The sequence below is a fragment of the Taudactylus pleione genome, unplaced genomic scaffold (assembly GCF_031769625.1).
Source record: "Taudactylus pleione unplaced genomic scaffold, aTauple2 ptg000199l, whole genome shotgun sequence".
NCBI lineage: Eukaryota > Metazoa > Chordata > Amphibia > Anura > Myobatrachidae > Taudactylus > Taudactylus pleione.
In genome coordinates this window covers 10383710-10402843 of record NW_028284601.1, presented here as the reverse complement: position 1 = coordinate 10402843, position 19134 = coordinate 10383710, and the positions used below count along the sequence as shown (strand labels likewise).

The 19134-nt window shown below is 47.6% G+C and overlaps 1 protein-coding gene across 2 annotated transcripts in view; it reads right to left on the bottom strand.

Moving 5' to 3' along the window:
• LOC148518779 (cytochrome P450 2C5-like) overlaps window positions 1-19134 on the bottom strand; it is a 121092-nt gene that overhangs the window by 4154 nt on the left and 97804 nt on the right. For both annotated transcript variants that reach the window (XM_088477129.1, XM_088477130.1), the window contains exons 7-8: window positions 10099-10283; window positions 3703-3844 (exon numbers count right to left, since the gene is read on the bottom strand). In XM_088477129.1, the coding sequence (XP_088333255.1) occupies window positions 3703-3844; window positions 10099-10283 (327 nt within the window). The remainder of the gene's footprint in view (window positions 1-3702; window positions 3845-10098; window positions 10284-19134) is intronic.

Genomic DNA, 19134 nt, shown 5'->3' with positions numbered 1-19134 from the left:
AAGACACTGGTAAGTATAGGCTCAGTCAGAGATAGGGAAGTGACAGGTACAGAATCCTGTACTGTAGGAGGAAGACACTGGTAAGTATAGGCTCAGTCAGAGATAGGGAAGTGACAGGTACAGAATCCTGTACTGTAGGAGGAAGACACTGGCAAGTATAGGCTCAGTCATAGATAGGAAAGTGACAGGTACAGAAGCCTATACTGTAGGAGGAAGACACTGGTAAGTATAGGTTCAGTCAGAGATAGGGAAGTGACAGGTACAGAAGCCTATACTGTAAGAGGAAGACACTGGTAAGTATAGGCTCAGTCATAGAAAGGAAAGTGACAGGTACAGAAGTCTATACTGTAGGAGGAAGACACTGGTAAGTATAGGTTCAGTCAGAGATAGGGAAGTGACAGGTACAGAAGCCTATACTGTAGGAGGAAGACACTGGTAAGTTTAGGCTCAGTCATAGATAGGGAGGTGACATGTACAGAAGCCTGTACTGTAGGAGGAAGACACTGGTAAGTATAGGCTCAGTCAGAGATAGGGAAGTGACAGGTACAGAAGTCTATACTGTAGGAGTAAGACACTGGTAAGTACAGGCTCAGTCAGAGATAGGGAAGTGACAGGTACAGAAGCCTATACTTTAGGAGGAAGACACTGGTAAATATAGGCCCAGTCAGAGATAGTGAACTGACAGGTACAGAAGTCTATATAGTAGGAGGAAGACACTGGTAAGTATAGGCTCAGTCAGAGATAGGGAAATGACAGGTACAGAAGCCTATACTGTAGGAGTGAGACACTGGTAAGTTTAGGCCCAGTCAGATATAGTGAGGTAACAGGTACAGAAGCCTACACTGTAGGAGGAAGACACTGGTAAGTATAGGCTCAGTCAGAGATAGGGAAGTGACAGGTACAGGATCCTATACTGTAGGAGGAAGACACTGGTAAGTATAGGCTCAGTCAGAGATAGGGAAGTGACAGGTACAGAAGCCTATACTGTAGGAGGAGGACACTGGTAAGTATAGTCTCTGTCAGAGATAGGGAAGTGACAGGTACAGAAGCCTAAACTGTAGGAGGAAGACACTGGTAAGTATAGGCTCAGTCAGAGATCGGGAAGTGACAGGTACGGAAGCCTATACTGTAGGAGGGAGACACTGGTAAGTATAGGCTCAGTCAGAGATAGGGAAGTGACAGGTACAGGAGCCTATACTGTAGGAGGAAGACACTTGTAAGTATAGGCTCAGTCAGAGATAGGGAAGTGACAGGTACAGAAGCCTATACTGTAGGAGGAAGACACTGGTAAGTATAGGCTCAGTCAGAGATAGGGAAGTGACAGGTACAGGAGCCTATACTGTAAGAGAAGGACACTGGTAAGCATAGGCCCAGTCAGAGATAGGGAGGTGACAGGTATAGAAACCTATACTGTAGGAGGAAGACACTGGTAAGTATAGTCTCTGTCAGAGATAGGGAAGTGACAGGTACAGAAGTCTATACTGTAAGAGAAGGACACTGGTAAGCATAGGCCCAGTCAGAGATAGGGAGGTGACAGGTATAGAAACCTATACTGTAGGAGGAAGACTCTGGTAAGTATAGGCTCAGTCAGAGATAGGGAAGTGAAAGGCAGAAATATGACCATATCAAAAAGTTACCAAACAGTGTTCTGTAGGTTCAAGTCTGAGGGTTATTGCTCATACGCTCCCTGCAGTGGTATATAGACTTTCCCCCTTACAGGGCAACAGATATTATGCTGAAATGAAACACTGAACTGTCTTTTTAACAGGTTATTATATAAAAGCCCCTATATATACTCTTTTAAATGCAACTGTGATGAGATGTATTCACCACACTTTGCATTGTGACATTAAAAAAATGTATCAAAAAGTTTTGCAAGCTCTGTCCTGGTGAATTAGAGAGCAATGCCTTCTGTACTCGTTACTAGCCACATCTGGCATTCACAATTGTGAAATCCTTCATATGCCAGCAATTGGTCTTCACATTAGCCAGACTCACCACGAATGCACAATAAGTAATTTTCAGTGCAGCGCATCTACAGAATCAGGATGGGCTAAGATCAGCAGCACAATTACACTCTCCATCATATGTCAGTACATTTTCTCTCCTATCTACCTACTCTCTCAACCTGTGTGCTGGACGGGTAAGCTGCCTGTGTGCTAGACGGGAGTGCTGTCTGTGTGCTGGATGGGTGTGCTGTCTGTGTCCTGGACGGGTGTGTTGTCTGTGTGCTGGATGGGTGTGCTGTCTGTGTGCTGGATGGGTGTGCTGTCTGTGTCCTGGACGGGTGTGCTGCCTGTGTGCTGGACGAGTGTTCTGTCTGTGTGCTGGATGGGTGTGCTGCCTGTGTGCTGGATAGGTGATCTGCCTGTGTGCTGGACAGGTGTGCTGTCTGTGTACTGGACGATTGTGCTGCCTGTGTGCTGGACAAGTGATCTACCTGTCTGCTGGACGGGTGTGCTGCCTGTGTGCTGGATGGGTGTGCTGCCTGTGTGCTGGACGGGTGATCTGCCTGTGTGCTGGACGGTTGTGTTGCCTATGTGCTGGACAGGTGATCTGCCTGTGTGCTCGACAGGTGATCTGCCTGTGTGCTGGATGGGTGATCTGCCTGTGTGCTGGACAGGAGTGCTGCCTGTGTGCTGGACGGGTGATCTGCCTGGGTGCTGGATGGGTGATCTGCCTGTATGTATGAGATTTTTGCTAAATATCCTCCAAACGGCTTGTAATAGCCGAATTTACAATGTTAGTTTTTGAAAATCTTCAGTTAAAAGTTACTTGATAAATATACTCCATAGTCTTCTACATAGATTAGGAACAGACATTATGTGTTTTACTTATATAATTATACTTAAACTAATTTTTGGAGTAATTATTTAATGTGAAAAGAACTCTCCCTCTAAACCCTAAGGGTCCTCTTGGTCATCAGTGGCCATGGGGCCTCCTATAATGAAGTCTCTACCTAGCCAATAGTTGTTTTGGTGGATACATAATTACCGGGGCCATCCAGTATTGCTAGGGTGCGGGGACATCTGCTCCAAAAAGCAGCATTTCCCATGATTTCCTAACACTGCAACTTCAGTGGCAGTGTTACTTACCAGACTGTACTGGCTTTCTGTGCATGCGCCACCTCAGGCCACGCATTCACACCTCCAAAGGTCACACTGTGCAGAGGCGGCAGAGGAATCTGATCCCTCTTCGCAACCCCAGAACTCATTCTCATTGGAAGAAGCGGTGCGTTGGGGATCAGAGGCAACCGAAGGAAGCAAACTCTGAAGGAAAATCTGAAGGACACAAACTTTGCTGAATATTAGGCAGCTCTATCGGGCCCCTGATAACGAAAGGGACATTACATAAAGCATGTGGATATTAACGTTTCAGCATGTGTAATTGGTCAATTAGTGATGATAAACTGGCCCCTATATATTTATTTAAAATTCATGTTTATTAGAATATTCTGTTTCCTAGTATGTTCCCTTACCCTAAAACTCTTCCTATCAATTCCAATAAACATAATTCCTAAGTGTGTGTCCATTAGGGTCAGTGGCACTCTTTCAGAGATGAAGAATAGAGTGGCACCCTCGACAAGAAATGGAACTCTGCATATATATTATATGTACAGTAATTATTTATCACCTTATCACTGAGGTAATGTTGGACAATTACCCCAGCATCTGATTGATTTGTACACAAAATGCACAGTACCTGCAGAGAAAGGCAGCAGAGCCAGGCTCTTCTTTATACCTCCCTGATCATCCAAGAACCGTTCTGGGGAGAACACATCAGGTTGGGGATAGTATTTAGGATCCTTTAGTACAGTTGTCAGCAAGGGGAGCACGTCCGTGCCCTGATATGTAATGGAAGGGAAGGATATTAGAACATCTGCTTGAATGAAACATAGATTCCAAATATTAATCTTACCCAAATATTAATATCACTCATTCTAACATTCTTCTATAATAGTATCTTTCATGTTATAAAGTTTAACCTGCACAGAATGGAGGTAGAAACAATGAGAATGAAACATATATGTATAAAGAACTAATAATATCACAGAGGTCAGGGCCGTAACTAGGGTAGTATGACCAGTGCCATGGCACAGGGCACCGCAGGGCAGGGGGCGTTGTTTGGGCCTGTCAATTTTCCTGATTATTATCATTCTCACTTGTAGCTTCCTCTTCTTTTATCCCCAGCACCTCCTGGCCTCGCCTATCTCTTCCCTGGCCCTTCCCCATTGTCTTGAAAAAGCTCACAACGTGGAGCGAAACTAGTCAACGAAAGGGTTACTATCGCTGGAATATAGGAAGATACCCAAGCCCGTAACTTTGCACCTTTGGCTATTGAAGTGAGCCCTGCAGACCGGACAAACATACAGTCACGGAGGGATTGACCGGGTGCTAGCAAGTGACCGCTGCATCATCTGCACCCTGGTCTCCCTGAAGTACGGACCTACTACACATCAGTGTGCCGGTACAGGACCGTGGTATTATTCCGGAGCTACAGCCGCAGAGGTTTAACAGCCATATACTATTACCATCTATGGCAACTAAGTTTGAAATATCTGCAGAAGGCTAAGGACACTTTGATACGGGCTGTGCAAGCACTTACAGTGCACAAATCTCTTGTGGAGAGATATTTATCCACTAAGAACTGAACAAATGACTGTGGATTTTGGACATTCTCTCATATATTCCAGCGTGAAACATATATAGTAAACATAGTTTTTGATCAGCGTAACAACTGGGCCCTACAGAGCCAACTTGTGTGTAATATATGTTTTTAGTGTTGTGAGTCAAGTTAAAGAGTTTATGTATTGAATGTAATAAATTGTGGGAATTTTTTTAAGAGAAGCCTTGTCCACCTTGGTACATTGGGCCTGATTCAGGCCCACTCGCAAGCGGCTGTCCACTCGCAAGTGGGTCGATGTTGTGCACTGCGCATGCGCACGACGGCGGGAGCTCCGTCGTGCGCATGCGCCAGACGCGACGAGCGAAGGACTTTCCTTCGCTCGTTGTGTCTGATCAAAGGGGGCGTGCTGTCGATGTTGATTGACAGCACGCCCCCTTTGGTGGGCGTGCCTCCCTGACGGGGGCGTTCCCAAGGGAACGCCTACCGTCAGAAGCCGGCCCACTGACATCACTAGTGATGTCAGTGGGAGTGATTTTGGCTCTGATAGAGCCAAAATCACTCCAGGCCTTGCGGTTGAAAACCTCAACCGCAGGCTCCAGCTCGCAGTGGCGATGGTTGCGATGGTCAAGACCATCGCGGCCATCAAACTGCATGCTCGTATAGGCTGTGGGTGGTGACCCACAGCTATACGAGCGTCCAGGAGGACGCTCCATAATTATGGAGGCCGGCCCTCATTCAGAGCGTGCGCTCTGCTCAGAGCGTACGGCTCTGAATGAGGGCCTTTATTCAGACAGGTGCTACCATATTGCAACAAGCGTTTTATTATGTATACATTCCTTACAAGCGCAGTTCAATAATTTGTTAGTGTGTGCTTTTGTAGACCAGATGGTACTGGTAGATGAACTAGCTGCATAAAGGGGGAATTCTTTACTACCAACCTATTACTCTACTCCTCTTTAAGTGAAGTGCAAGGATACTGGATGCTAAGCTATTAGTATCCAGAAATGATCCCATTTTGCCATGAGTCTATGGCCCTTTTTCAGGTGACTCTCTTATGTCCCTATTTATAAAATGAGGGGGGGCACCAATGCTCTCTCTGGCACATGGCAAAAAAAGTCTAGTTAAGGCTCTGACTGTGGCATGAGGCACCATTTTCCTAAGTGTGTTACAATTCTAGAAGATTAGTTCAGTGTGGTGTGATACAAACATAGGGCCTGATTCAGAGATGTATGCTAATGCGGCTGCAACTGCAATTTCGCACGGACCGCATAATAAGCTTACACGAGCATAGGGATGCCGGCTGCTGCCTTCTCATATATGTGTCTGACAATGCACAACAGCCTAAACATTGGTAATATCGACACTAGCACACGGAGGGGGGGGTTCTAAGTACCCAGAAACCCCCCTGACCAACCAATATTTTTTTTTTCAGAGATGGATACAGCCTTGTCTCCATCTCTGCACCATCCCCGGGCAGATGTTCAGATGTCAGCGCTTCTGCATCAGGTGGCTTTCATACCACCTGATGAGGAAGCGCTGACAGCTTAATCGGCAGTGGACGGGCTGGGCACCATGCTCCCAGCCCTCCCAGAGGGAGGCACTGCCAGAGCCGGGCTCCACCTTCCGGCTCACGGACGGTGGCAGGCACAGGAGCGGGGATTCAGGTAAGTGTTTTTATTTTTTTGTGTATTTTTCTTTGTATATGTAAGCGGCACTGCTGGGCGAAGGCACCACTGGAGGGCACTATATTGGGGGCACTGCAAGGGGGAACCACTACTGGGGGCACTGGCACTGCTGGGGGAAGGCACTACTGGGGGCACTGGCACTACTGAGGGGAGGCACTACTGGGAGCATTGGCACTGCTGGGGGGCACTACTGGGGGCGCTAAATAAGGGGCACTGCATAGGGGGGACTACTACTGGGGGCACAATATAAGTGGCACTGCATAAGGGGGACCACTTCTGGGGACTCTTGCACTGCTGGGGGGCACTACTGTCACACTATAGGGGCACTACTGGGGGCACTGCATATGGGGCACCACTACTGGGGGCACTGGCACTGCTGGGGGGGGCACTATATAAGGGGCACTGCATAGGGGGACCACCACTTAGGGTACTGTATAGGTGAGACTACTTCTGGGGCCACTACATAAGTGGCACTAAATAGGGATGACTACTACTGGGGGCAGTATATAAGGGGCACTGCATAGGGGGGGACTACTACTGGGGGCTCTATATAAGGGACACTACATGGGGAGGTCTACTACTGGGGGCCTCTGTGACATGCACCCAGAGCCGGCCTGCCCGTCACGCTGACTATGCATGTGCGTATGGCGCCAGCCAGCAGAGGGCGCTCAATCCCCAGTGCGGCCAATATTACAGGAACCCTCCTCCCGCCACCACACTCCTTCTTGTCCCGTCATTCCCCCGCGCCACACTCCTTCCCCCCTCCCTCTGCGACACACTCCCTCCCCCCTCTCCACGCCACACTCACTCCCGCCGCAGGGAGTCTCCATTACCCGGGTGCCCGCTGGGAATTTACCAGCGGGCGCCCCCCGGGTCCCCACAGTGGCAGCCAGAGCCCATTCCTGAGCTCCGGCTAGGCTTCCCCCATGGACACTACGTGAGAGACGCCATGCATCTCTCCCATAGTAACAAGGAGCGGCGGACGGCAGCGGACACAGGATCGCGGCTTTAGGTAAGTAAACCTTTATTTGTTTTGTTTTGCTCAGCTCTATTACCGGGGACACTACTACAGGGGCTACTGGGGTACTATTACAGGGGCTGCTGGGGGTACTACTACATGGGCTGCTGGGGGCACTACTACAGGGGCTACTGGGGCACTACTACAGGGGGGGTACTAGTACAGGAACTGCTGGGGGCACTACAACAGGGGCTGCTGGGGGCACTACTAGAGGGGCTGCTGGGGGCACTACTACAGGGGCTGCTGGGGGCACTACAACAGGGGCTGCTGGGGGTACTACTATAGGGGCTGCTGGGGGCAATATTACAGGGGCTGCTGGGGGCACTACTACAGGGACTGTTGAGGGCACTACTACAGGGGCTGCTGGGGGCACTATTACAGGGGCTACTAGGGGCACTATTACAGGGACTACCGGGGGCACTACTACAGGGGCTAACGGGAGCACTGTTACAGGGGCTACTGGGGGCATTGCTAATGGTGGCAATATTACAGGGGCATTACTACTAACTTCTTGGGACATTAATTCAGGGGCACATTTACAGAGGGCATTACTACTGGGGCAATTTTACAGAAGGCAATACTACTGGGGCACTGTTACAGGGGCATTACTACTGGGGGCACTATTACAGGGAGCATTACTTTTGGTGGCACTATTACAGGGAGCATTACTATTGGGGGCACTATTACAGGAAGCATTACTTTTGGGGGCACTATTACAGGGAGCATTACTTTTGGGGGCACTACTACAAGGGGCATGACTACTGGGGCCACTACTAATGGGGGCATTGCAGAAGGGGCACCACTACTGACGGCACTGCAGAAGGGGTACCACTGTTGTGGGCATTATGTATAAGTGCCACTCCTGCTGTAGGCATTGTATTAAGGGCACTACTACTGTGGGCATTGTGTATAAGGGGCACTACTACTGTTGGCATTGTGTATAAGGGGCACTAATGTTGGCATTGTGTAAAAGGGGCACTACTGGGTGTCAGAACATAAATAATGTGAATCAGGGGCACTCGGCCTGATTCAGAGCCGCTTGTAAGTGGCCGCTCGTTCGCTCTGAGCGATGTTCGCACATCTACGCATGCGTATGGGTCCTAATGAGCAGGCGCCAACCAGTCAGTGCAGTCGCAAATCGTGTGTTCGCAAAATAGCGAGTGCCTGCTAATTTGAGTGACAGGATGAGGCGTTTGTGGGTGGTAACAGGGGAAGGTGCTTGAAAACGGGGAGTGGAGATCCGAACACAGGCGTGCCAAATGGTCAAAACGGGCGTTTTAAGGGTGTGCATAATTAACAAAGCAGCGTCATCAGCCACGTCACTTGGTTGTCTCTTAGCCTGAACTGTTCGCATGATTGCGGTAGGAAAATCCAACCACAAGCACTGCGAGCAGTTCAGACGCCTTTCAATGTACTCGATTAATCTAACAAATAGCGGATATGACATATGATGCGAACGGCCAGGGGGCGTCTTTACAAAATAGCGAGCGCATATTTAGTTCGCTCGCTCAGACATAGAGGCGTCAACAGACCGCAAAGAGCGAGCGCTCTATTAAAATATCCGGCCCCTTTTTCTGAACGAGCGAGCGCAAATAGCGTCCGGCTCTGAATCAGGCCCACTGTGCGGTGTGATATGAATAAGATTGTGCTACTGTGTGGTGTAGTTTGAATTGGGAATACTAATGTGTGACCACGCCCCTTTCTTTTGAGACCTTTCCTTTAGCATGCCTCCCAACCATCCCTATTTTGGCGACAAAGTGTTCGAGATGGGGGGATAAATGGTGAATAGATGACATGTGCATGTGCATGCATGCAGCATCTATTCGCTGGAGAAAGGTACTGGAAGCATGCCCAGCAGCTCCAAGAGCACTGGGCATGTACCCAGCATGATTAGCACTCGGGATTACGGCTTTTCCCATGAGACCACACCCCTTTCCTTTGTCGGGTGCACGCACATTCAGAGTGTGAAAATTCAGCCAGGGGGCGCCAAAATGTATCTTCGCTTACCAAAAATATTAGGCTCGAGCCGGCCCTGCGTGCACCTACTTATATATGTGTGTGTGTAGACATATATAATGGAAACCCCTCCCTGAGAATCCTGCATTTGTCCCTGGACATTGACACAGATTGGGCAGCCATGCAGCATAGGTGACAGGTCTTACTAGCAGCAAACACTGCATCACTCATGATACGGAGAGGGCTCTCATGCTGTGTAGGAGATTGCAATGGCTAATTTATGCACGCCCATTAAATGGCACTTAACTGATCAGACACGTCTGCGTTTGCCTAGCCACCCCCCCCTTACCTCCCCCAACTACCTGTCACTCACTTTGCAAATGGATCATCTGTGCAGGCATAATCACAGAACAATCGCTGCACGTGTGCAGTACGGCTGATACAGCACACATGCAGCGATGGGCTGCACGTGTGCTGGGCAATGGCAAACGGCTTGGCAATGGCAAACAATCGCTCGATCTGCGTAAGAATCGGCATTTCATACATCTGTGAATCAGGCCCATAATGCTGTATATTATATCATAGTTGGCGACTTTCTGGCTGCCTCCTGACACGATTACCAGCATTATGAAGTGGGAGGACAGGGCACAATGCTGTGATTCAGTGCAAAGCCGAGAGAAGTGGGCGGGTGGCCAGCATGTGCATTCTCCAAGAGGGTCACCAGAGATCTGGGAGCCTACCATACGTTCTGGAAAGAAGGCAAGTACTGTATCATTTATATCATCACCAGGCACAGAGATACAAAGTATTTACCTTGGGGATAATAAAGCCTCGGACTGAGGTGTCCTCTGTTGTGCGGTGGGGCAGTCCAGTGGGGATAATATCACTGAATCGCTGGATTTCATTGATTACAGCTTCAGTATAAGGCATCCTGATTCTGTCTTCTGCTGATGGGCACCTATCACCAATTACCTGGTCTATCTCCTCCTGGATCTTCCCTAAACAATAAAGAAACTGGAAGTTATACGATGGGCAATGTTATTGGAGGGAAGTAGGACAGAGTTAATTAAACACCCGAGCCTGTGTCTGCCTCTGGACAAGAAAGAGCTAGTTGTTTAATGAGATAGTGTTGTGGGGTGTGGTTAGGTTTGGTTAGCCTATAGGATTGGGCAGGGGGTGGGGTTAGGTTTGGTTAGCCTATAGGATTGGGCAGGGGGTGGGGTTAGGTTTGGTTAGCCTATAGGATTGGCAGAGTGTGGGTTTTTCAGTGCTATTTCAGAGTTGCTGCTTGGCAGTCATTTCACAGAAATGTCTCTGGTCGGCTGTGTGAGCAGGTGCTGTGCTAGTGACAGGAAAACTTTACTTTATGTAACTTATACTTCTATTTCTTCTCTCTGTCTTTTCTCATCTCCTTCTCTCTGCCCCTCTGCCTGTTTTCACTGTTCTTATACCCTCTCTTCCCATTTATTTCTATATCTGCCTTCATTTCTGTCCTGCCTTCCTTCTTTCCATTGTATATATATAATTATTCTCACTGAGATGATCACTGATGATAAACACTCTGCTATGTATAATAGTACTCAGTATACACAGTTTATAGTTATAACACAGAGGTGAGCACTGATCTGTGGCATATCTATAATGGGTCCAGGGGGCCCTGCACCGCACATGCTGCACCCATTTTATTTGAAACTTACCTCTCTGTGGTCCCGTGGCGGCTGTCAGCGCTGCTTAGAACACCGGAAAAATGGCCACCGCAGCCATTATTCTGGTGTTCTGCGCATGCACAGTAGACTCCAGCACACTTTAGTGCCCGGAGTCTACTAATGCTCTGATGGCTGGCTAGCCGCGACAGTCAGCTGCCGGCCACCGGGGGGAGAGGAGGGGGCCTCACACGGGGAGAGCACACGGGCCCCCTCCTCTCTGAAGACGCCCCTGGCACTGATGGTGTACATATCACTGTGCGTAATAGTGCTGAGTATACACAGATTATAGTTATAATGCTACATACACACGGTCAGATTTTGTGACAGATATGAATGATAACGACTGTAAAAATTGTTCAATAGTTCATATCTTTGATATATGGGGCATGCATTGACGAATGATACGCGTTCCCGCATGTCAGATAACGTTCTCTGAAATCTGATGTTTTTGAAGTCAGAGTTTAATGATTTCATTAATTTAAATACTGTCAGAAATTGTTCATGCGTTCATCATTGAAATCTGTTCATCAAATCTGACCATGTGTATGCACCATAACACTGAGGTGAGCACTGATGGCGCACATTCACTCTGTGTAATAATACTGAGTATAGACAGTGTATAGTTATAACACTGATGTGAGCACTGATGGCGCACATTCACTCTGTATAATAATACTGATTGTAGACAGTATATAGTTATAACACTGAGGTGAGCACTTATGGGGAGCATATCACTCTGTGTAATAATACTGAGTATAAACAGTGTATAGTTATAACACTGAGGCGAGCACTGATGGCGCACATATCACTCTGTATAATAATACTGAGTATAGACAGTGTATAGTTATAACACTGAGGTGAGCACTGATGGCGCACATTCACTCTGTATAATAATACTGATTGTAGACAGTATATAGTTATAACACTGAGGTGAGCACTTATGGGGAGCATATCACTCTGTGTAATAATACTGAGTATAGACAGTGTATAGTTATAACACTGAGGTGAGCACTGATGGGGAGCATATCACTCTGTGTAATAATACTGTGTATAGACTAGGGGTGAGCGGGTTCGGATTTCTGAAATCCGAACCCCCCCGAGCCCCCCCAAACCGAGGCAGATCCGAGTCAGACTCGACTTTTCCCGCCTGACTCGGATCTGAAATCGAGGCAAAACGTCATCATCCTGCCTTCCGAGTCTCGCGGGTTTTGGAACCTATATAAGGTACCCGCGTCGGCGCCATTTTCTCACTCGGCTGTGGACAGTGAAGAGGGAGGGTGGGAGTTAGGGCTGGCTGGGCTGTGTAGTGTAGTGTAGTGTAGTGCAGAGTAGTGTTGTGCTGTGCTGTGCTGCGCTGTGCTGCTGTTGTCCACTACTTCAAAGTCCATAGGGGCTGGCCGTGTTGTGCTGTGCTGCTGTTGTTAATAGGGGCTGTGTCCACTACTTCAAAGTCCATAGGGGCTGGCTGGACTGTGTTGTGCAGTCAGTTCTCCATAGGGGCTGTGTCCACTCCAAAGTCCTGTGCAGTGTCCCAGTCCTAAAGGGGTGCTGTAGTGTTGTCCAGGGGGTGCTCTGTCCATCAGGGGTGCTCCCCCCAAGTGCTAAAAAAATAATATTTTTTGTGTGTTTGTGAATTGTGTGCACAGTAGCCGCACGTGCATCAACAAAGTAGTGCCAAGCGTGCGCCTGTGTCATAAGTAAAGGGCCGGCTGGCTTGACCATTAAAGGGTGCTGTAACCCCCAAAGTACACTCCAGTCCAAACCAAAAAAAAAAAAAATTTTCTGTGTTTGTGAATTGTGTGCGCAGTAGCCGCACGTGCATCAACAAAGTAGTGCCAAGCGTGCGCCTGTGTCATAAGTAAAGGGCCGGCTGGCTTGACCGTTAAAGGGTGCTGTAACCCCCAAATTACACTCCAGTCCAAACCCAAAAAAAAATTATTTTCTGTGTTTGTGAATTGTGTGCGCAGTAGCCGCACGTGCATCAACAAAGTAGTGCCAAACGTGCGCCTGTGTCATAAGTAAAGGGCCGGCTGGCTTGACCGTTAAAGGGTGCTGTAACCCCCAAAGTACACTCCAGTCCAAACCCCCAAAAAAATTATTTTCTGTGTTTGTGTATTGTGTGCGCAGTAGCCGCACGTGCATCAACAAAGTAGTGCCAAGCGTGCGCCTGTGTCATAAGTAAAGGGCCGGCTGGCTTGACCGTTAAAGGGTGCTGTAACCCCTAAAGTACACTCCAGTCCAAACCAAAAAAAAAATTATTTTCTGTGTTTGTGAATTGTGTGCGCAGTAGCCGCACGTGCATCAACAAAGGAGCAGCGCCAAGCATGCACCTGTGTCATAAGTAAATGGCCAGCTGGCTTGACCGTTAAAGGGTGCTGTAACCCCAAAAGTACACTCCAGTCCAAACCAAAAAAATTTATATTTTCTGTGTTTGTGAATTGCGTGCGCAGTAGCCGCACGTGCATCAACAAAGTAGTGCCAAGCGTGCACCTGTGTCATAAGTAAAGGGCCGGCTGGCTTGACCGTTAAAGGGTGCTGTAAACCCCAAGGACACTCCAGTCCAAACCAAAAAAATATATATTTTCTGTGTTTGTGAATTGTGTGCGCAGTAGCCGCACGTGCATCAACAAAGTAGTGCCAAGCGTGCGCCTGTGTCATAAGTAAAGGGCCGGCTGGCTTGACCATTAAAGGGTGCTGTAACCCCCAAAGTACACTCCAGTCCAAACAGAAAAAAAAATTATTTTCTGAGTTTGTGAATTGTGTGCGCAGTAGCCGCACGTGCATCAACAAAGTAGTGCCAAGCGTGCGCCTGTGTCATAAGTAAAGGGCCAGCTGGATTGACCGTTAAAGGGTGCTGTAACCCCCAAAGTACACTCCAGTCCAAACCAAAAAACAAATTATTTTCTGTGTTTGTGAATTGTGTGCGCAGTAGCCGCACATGCATCAACAAAGTAGTGCCAAGCGTGCGCCTGTGTCATAAGTAAAGGGCCAGCTGGCTTGACCATTGAAGGGTGCTGTAACCCCCAAAGTACACTCCAAACGAAAAATAAATATATTTTCTGTGTTTGTGACTTGTGTGCACTGTGGCTGCACGTGCATCAACAAAGGAGCAGCGCCAAGCGTGCGCCTGTGTCCCATAAGTAAAGAGCCGGCTGGCTCATTTCTTAAAGGGTGGTGTAACCCACAAAGTGCACTACTCTCCAGCAAAAATAAAAAAAATATTTTCTGTGTTTGTGTGCGCTTTAGCCGCATGTATATATCAATAAATGGAGGACCAAACTTTCTCCGATAAAAATAAAATAGGGAAAGATCAAGAACCACTTCCTCCTAGTGCTATTGCTGCTGCTGGGAGTTGTTCATCATCCCAGAGAGGAAGTAGGAACATCACTACTTTTACTAAACAATTGACCCTCCAACAGTCCCTAGCATTTAGGATGAAGTACGACAGCAGTCATCCTGAAGCAAAACGTATAACTGAGGCCTTGACTGCTATGTTGGTGTTAGACGTGTGTCCGGTATCCGCCATTAGTGCAGTGGGATTTAGACAATTGATGGAGGTAGTGTGTCCCCGGTTCCAAATCCTGTCTAGATTCCACCTGCATCCTCAAAGCAGCAGCGACAAGCGTGCGTCTGTCTGTTAAAGGGTGGTGACACCCTCAAAGTGTGCTACACAAACAATAAAAATATTGTTCTTTTTTTTTCAGTCTTTGTGAAATGTGTGGGCTGTAGCCGCACCTGCATCCTTAAAGCAGCAGCGACAAGCGTGCGTCTGCCTGTTAAAGGGTGGTGACACCCTCAAAGTGTGCTATACAAACAGTAAAAATATTTTTCTTTTTTTTTCTGTCTTTGTGAATTGTGTGGGCTGTAGCCGCACTTGCATCCTCAAAGCAGCAGCGACAAGCGAGCGTCTGTCTGTTAAAGGGTGGTGACACCCTCAAAGTGTGCTACACAAACAATAAAAATATTGTTCTTTTTTTTCTGTCTTTGTTAATTGTGTGGGCTGTAGCCGCACTTGCATCCTCAAAGCAGCAGCGACAAGCGTACGTCTGTCGGTTAAAGGGTGGTGTAACCCTCAAAGTGCTCCAAAAAATATAAAACTATTTTTTTAATGTGTTTGTGACTTCTGTGCGATGTAGCCGCACGTGCATCAACATAGTAGCAGTGCCAAGCGTGCGCCTGTGTCATAAGTCAAGGGCTGGTTTGGACATCTGGTCCGGACTGAAGGATGTGCCAACAATTTCTGACAAGTCTACAGTCACAGCATATGATACTGTCCTCAAAGCAGCAGCTACAAGCGTGCGTTTGTCTGTTAAAGGGTGGTGACACCCTCAAAGTGTGCTACACAAACAATAAAAATATTGTTCTTTTTTTTTCGGTCTTTGTGAAATGTGTGGGCTGTAGCCGCACCTGCATCCTTAAAGCAGCAGCGACAAGCGTGCGTCTGTCTGTTAAAGGGTGGTGACACCCTCAAAGTGTGCTACACAAACAATTAAAATATTTTTTTTTTTTTCTGTCTTTGTGAATTGTGTGGGCTGTAGGCACTTGCATCCTCAAAGCAGCAGCGACAAGCGTGCGTCTGTCTATTAAAGGATTACATCAGTGACAGCATCCATGTAGGCATGTCAGACAGTCCGTACCTGTACTGGCAGGAAAAAGAAGCAATTTGGAGGTCCCTGTACAAACTGGCTCTATTTTACCTGAGTTGCCCCCCCTCCAGTGTGTACTCCGAAAGAGTGTTTAGTGCAGCCGGGAACCTTGTCAGCGAAAGGCGTAGGAGGTTGCTTCCACAAAATGTGGAGAAGATGATGTTCATAAAATGAATTATCAACTCTTCCAGGGAGACCAGCCTCCAGAATGTACAGAGGGACTTGTGGTTCCAGCGGGGATGAATTAATACTCTGTGATGATGAGGATGTAAACACTGAAGAGGGTGAGGAATCGGTGGATGAGGAGGATGAGGATGACATCTTGCCTCCGTAGAGCCAGTTTGTGCAGGGACAGATTAATTGCCAGCTTGTTTTGTGGGGGCCCAAACGAACCAATCATTTCAGCCACAGTTGTGTGGCAGACCCTGGCGCTGAAATGATTGGTTTGTTAAAGTGTGCATGTCCTGTTTATACAACATAAGGGTGGGTGGGAGGGCCCAAGGACAATTCCATCTTGCACCTCATTTTTTTCTTTGCATTATGTACAGTTTGGGGCCTAGTTTTTCAAACTGCCATCCTGTCTGCCACTGCAGTTTCACGCCTAGATGGGTCACGTGTTTGTGCCGCCCACTCGTGTCGCTTAGCGTAGTCATCCAGCTACCTCGGTGCAACCTTTTGGACATAAAAACACTATTGTGAGGTGTGAGGTGTTCAGAATAGACTGGAAATGAGTGGAAATTAAGGTTATTGAGGTTAATAGCATAGGAGCAGAAAAACTTACAAATTCTGTGATTTTAGCTGTTTTTATGCTTTTTTTTTCAAAAAAATAGAGATCCAAAACACAAAACCCAGAACCCAAAACACGGAAGGGTGGTTTTGGCAAAACCAATCCAGATCCAAAACACGAAGAAAGATCCAGATCCAAAACCAAAACACAAAACACGAAAAGTGGCCGGTGCACACCCCTAGTATAGACAGTGTATAGTTATAACACTGAGGTGAGCACTTATGGGGAGCATATCACTCTGTAAATAGTACTGAATATAGACTGTGTATAGTTATAACTTTGAGGTAAGCACTTATGGGGAGCATATCACTCTGTATAATAATACTGAGTATAGACAGTGTATAGTAACTTATAACACTGAGGTGAGCACTGATGGCGCAGATATCACTCTGTATAAAAATACTGAGTATAGACAGTGTATAGTTATAATACTGAGGTGAGCACTGATGGCGTACATATCACTCTGTATAATAATACTGAGTATAGACAGTGTATAGTTATAACACTGAGGTGCACACTCTGTATAATAGTATAAGTATGTACAGTTTAAAGTTATAACACTGAGGTGAGCACTTATGGGGAGCATATCACTCTGTATAATAATACTGAGTATAGACAGTGTATAGTTATAACACTGCGGTGAGCACTTATGGGGAGCATATCACTCTATATAATAATACTGAGTATAGACAGTGTATAGTTATAACACTGAGATGAGCACTGATGGTGCACATATCACTCTGTATAATAATACTGAGTATGGACAGTGTATAGTTATAACACTGAGGTGAACACTGATGGCACACATATCACTCTGTATAATAATACTGAGTATAGACAGTATATAGTTATAACACTGAGGTGAACACTCTGTATAATAATACTGAGTATGCACAGTTTATAGTTACAACACTGAGGTGAGCACTGATGGAGAGCATATCACTCTGTATAATAATACAGAGTATGCACAGTTTATAGTTATAACACTGAGGTGAGCACTGATGGGGAGCAGGGAGAGTTCTAAGGGCTGGCTATCAGGGCAATCGCCCGGATCGCCAGCCCCTAGAGGGCATCGCTGAATCCCGATGTCATTTGCAGGTTTTTTTTCCCCCATTACAATTTCAGGCTGCCGGGCTGCTGCTGCTACTGGGAGCCAGATTTATATAGCAGCAGCAGCAGCATACTCCGAGGCTGAGCCTGAGAAGCTCCGCCTCTTTGAGCTCTGCTCTGTCAGTGTTCTCTGGGAGCGTTCTGCCCGGGCATAGCTGTTCGCAACAAGTTTTTGGGAGGCTGAGAGAGAGCAGTACAAACTACAGAGCCTCGGATGGAAGACCAGCATCAGGTGAGGATTTTTGCTAAACTAGTGTACTGTTGAAAGTGGTTCTGGGGTGTTGGTAAGGGGGGAGGAATGTACTGGGGTGTTGGTAAGGGGGGAGGATGCTGTTTGGGTGTTGGCAAGGGTGGGCAGTGTGGGTGTTAGAAAGGAGAGTAAGTGTGCTGCTGGGGTGTTTGTAAGGGGGGGAGTGTGCTGCAGGTGCTGGGGTTTTGATAAGGAGGGGAGGGTGTGCTTCTGGTGTGTTGGTAAGGGGTGGAGAGTGCTGCTGGGGTGTTGGTAAGGGGGGTGTGCTGCTGATGCTGAGACATGCTCCTACACACACCCAGGTACCACCAACCACTAGAGACAGTCTCCTACACACACCCAGGTACCACTCACCAATAGAGACAAGCTCCTACACACACCCAGGTACCACTCACCAATAGAGACAGGCTCCTACACACACCCAGGTACCACTCACTAATAGAGACAGGCTCCTACACACACCCAGGTACCACTCACTAATAGAGACAGGCTCCTACACACACCCAGGTACCACTCACTAATAGAGACAGGCTCCTACACACACCCAGGTACCACTCACTAATAGAGACAGGCTCCTACACACACCCAGGTAACACTCACCAATAGAGACAAGCTCCTACACACACCCAGGTACCACTCACCAATAGAGACAGGCTCCTACACACACCCAGGTACCACTCACTAATAGAGACAGGCTCCTACACACACCCAGGTACCACTCACTAATAGAGACAGGCTCCTACACACACCCAGGTAACACTCACCAATAGAGACAGGCTCCTACACACACCCAGGTACCACTCACCAATAGAGACAGGCTCCTACACACACCCAGGTACCACTCACCAATGGAGACAGGCTCCTACACACACCCAGGTACCACTCACCAATAGAGACAGGCTCCTACACACACCAAGGTAACACTCACTAATAGAGACAGGCTCCTACACACTCCCAGGCACCACTCACTAATAGAGATAGGCGCCTACACACACGCAGGTACCACTAACCACTAGAGACAGGCCCCTACACACTCCCAGTTACCACTCACCACTAGAGACAAGCTCCTCCACATACCCAGGTACCACTTAACCACTAGAGACAGGCTCCTACACACACCCAGATTCCACTCGCCAATAGAGACAGGCTCCTCCACATACCCAGGTACCACTTAACCCTATTGACTGACACTTACTACTGGAGGCAGTCTCATTCACATATCCAGATACTACTGAACAACGGCTCCTACAATATGTTATAAAGGGCATTACTGCGTGTGGCATAATGTGTTATAAAGGGCAATACTCTGTAAGGCGCATTACTGCACACAGCATTTATACATCATGAGGG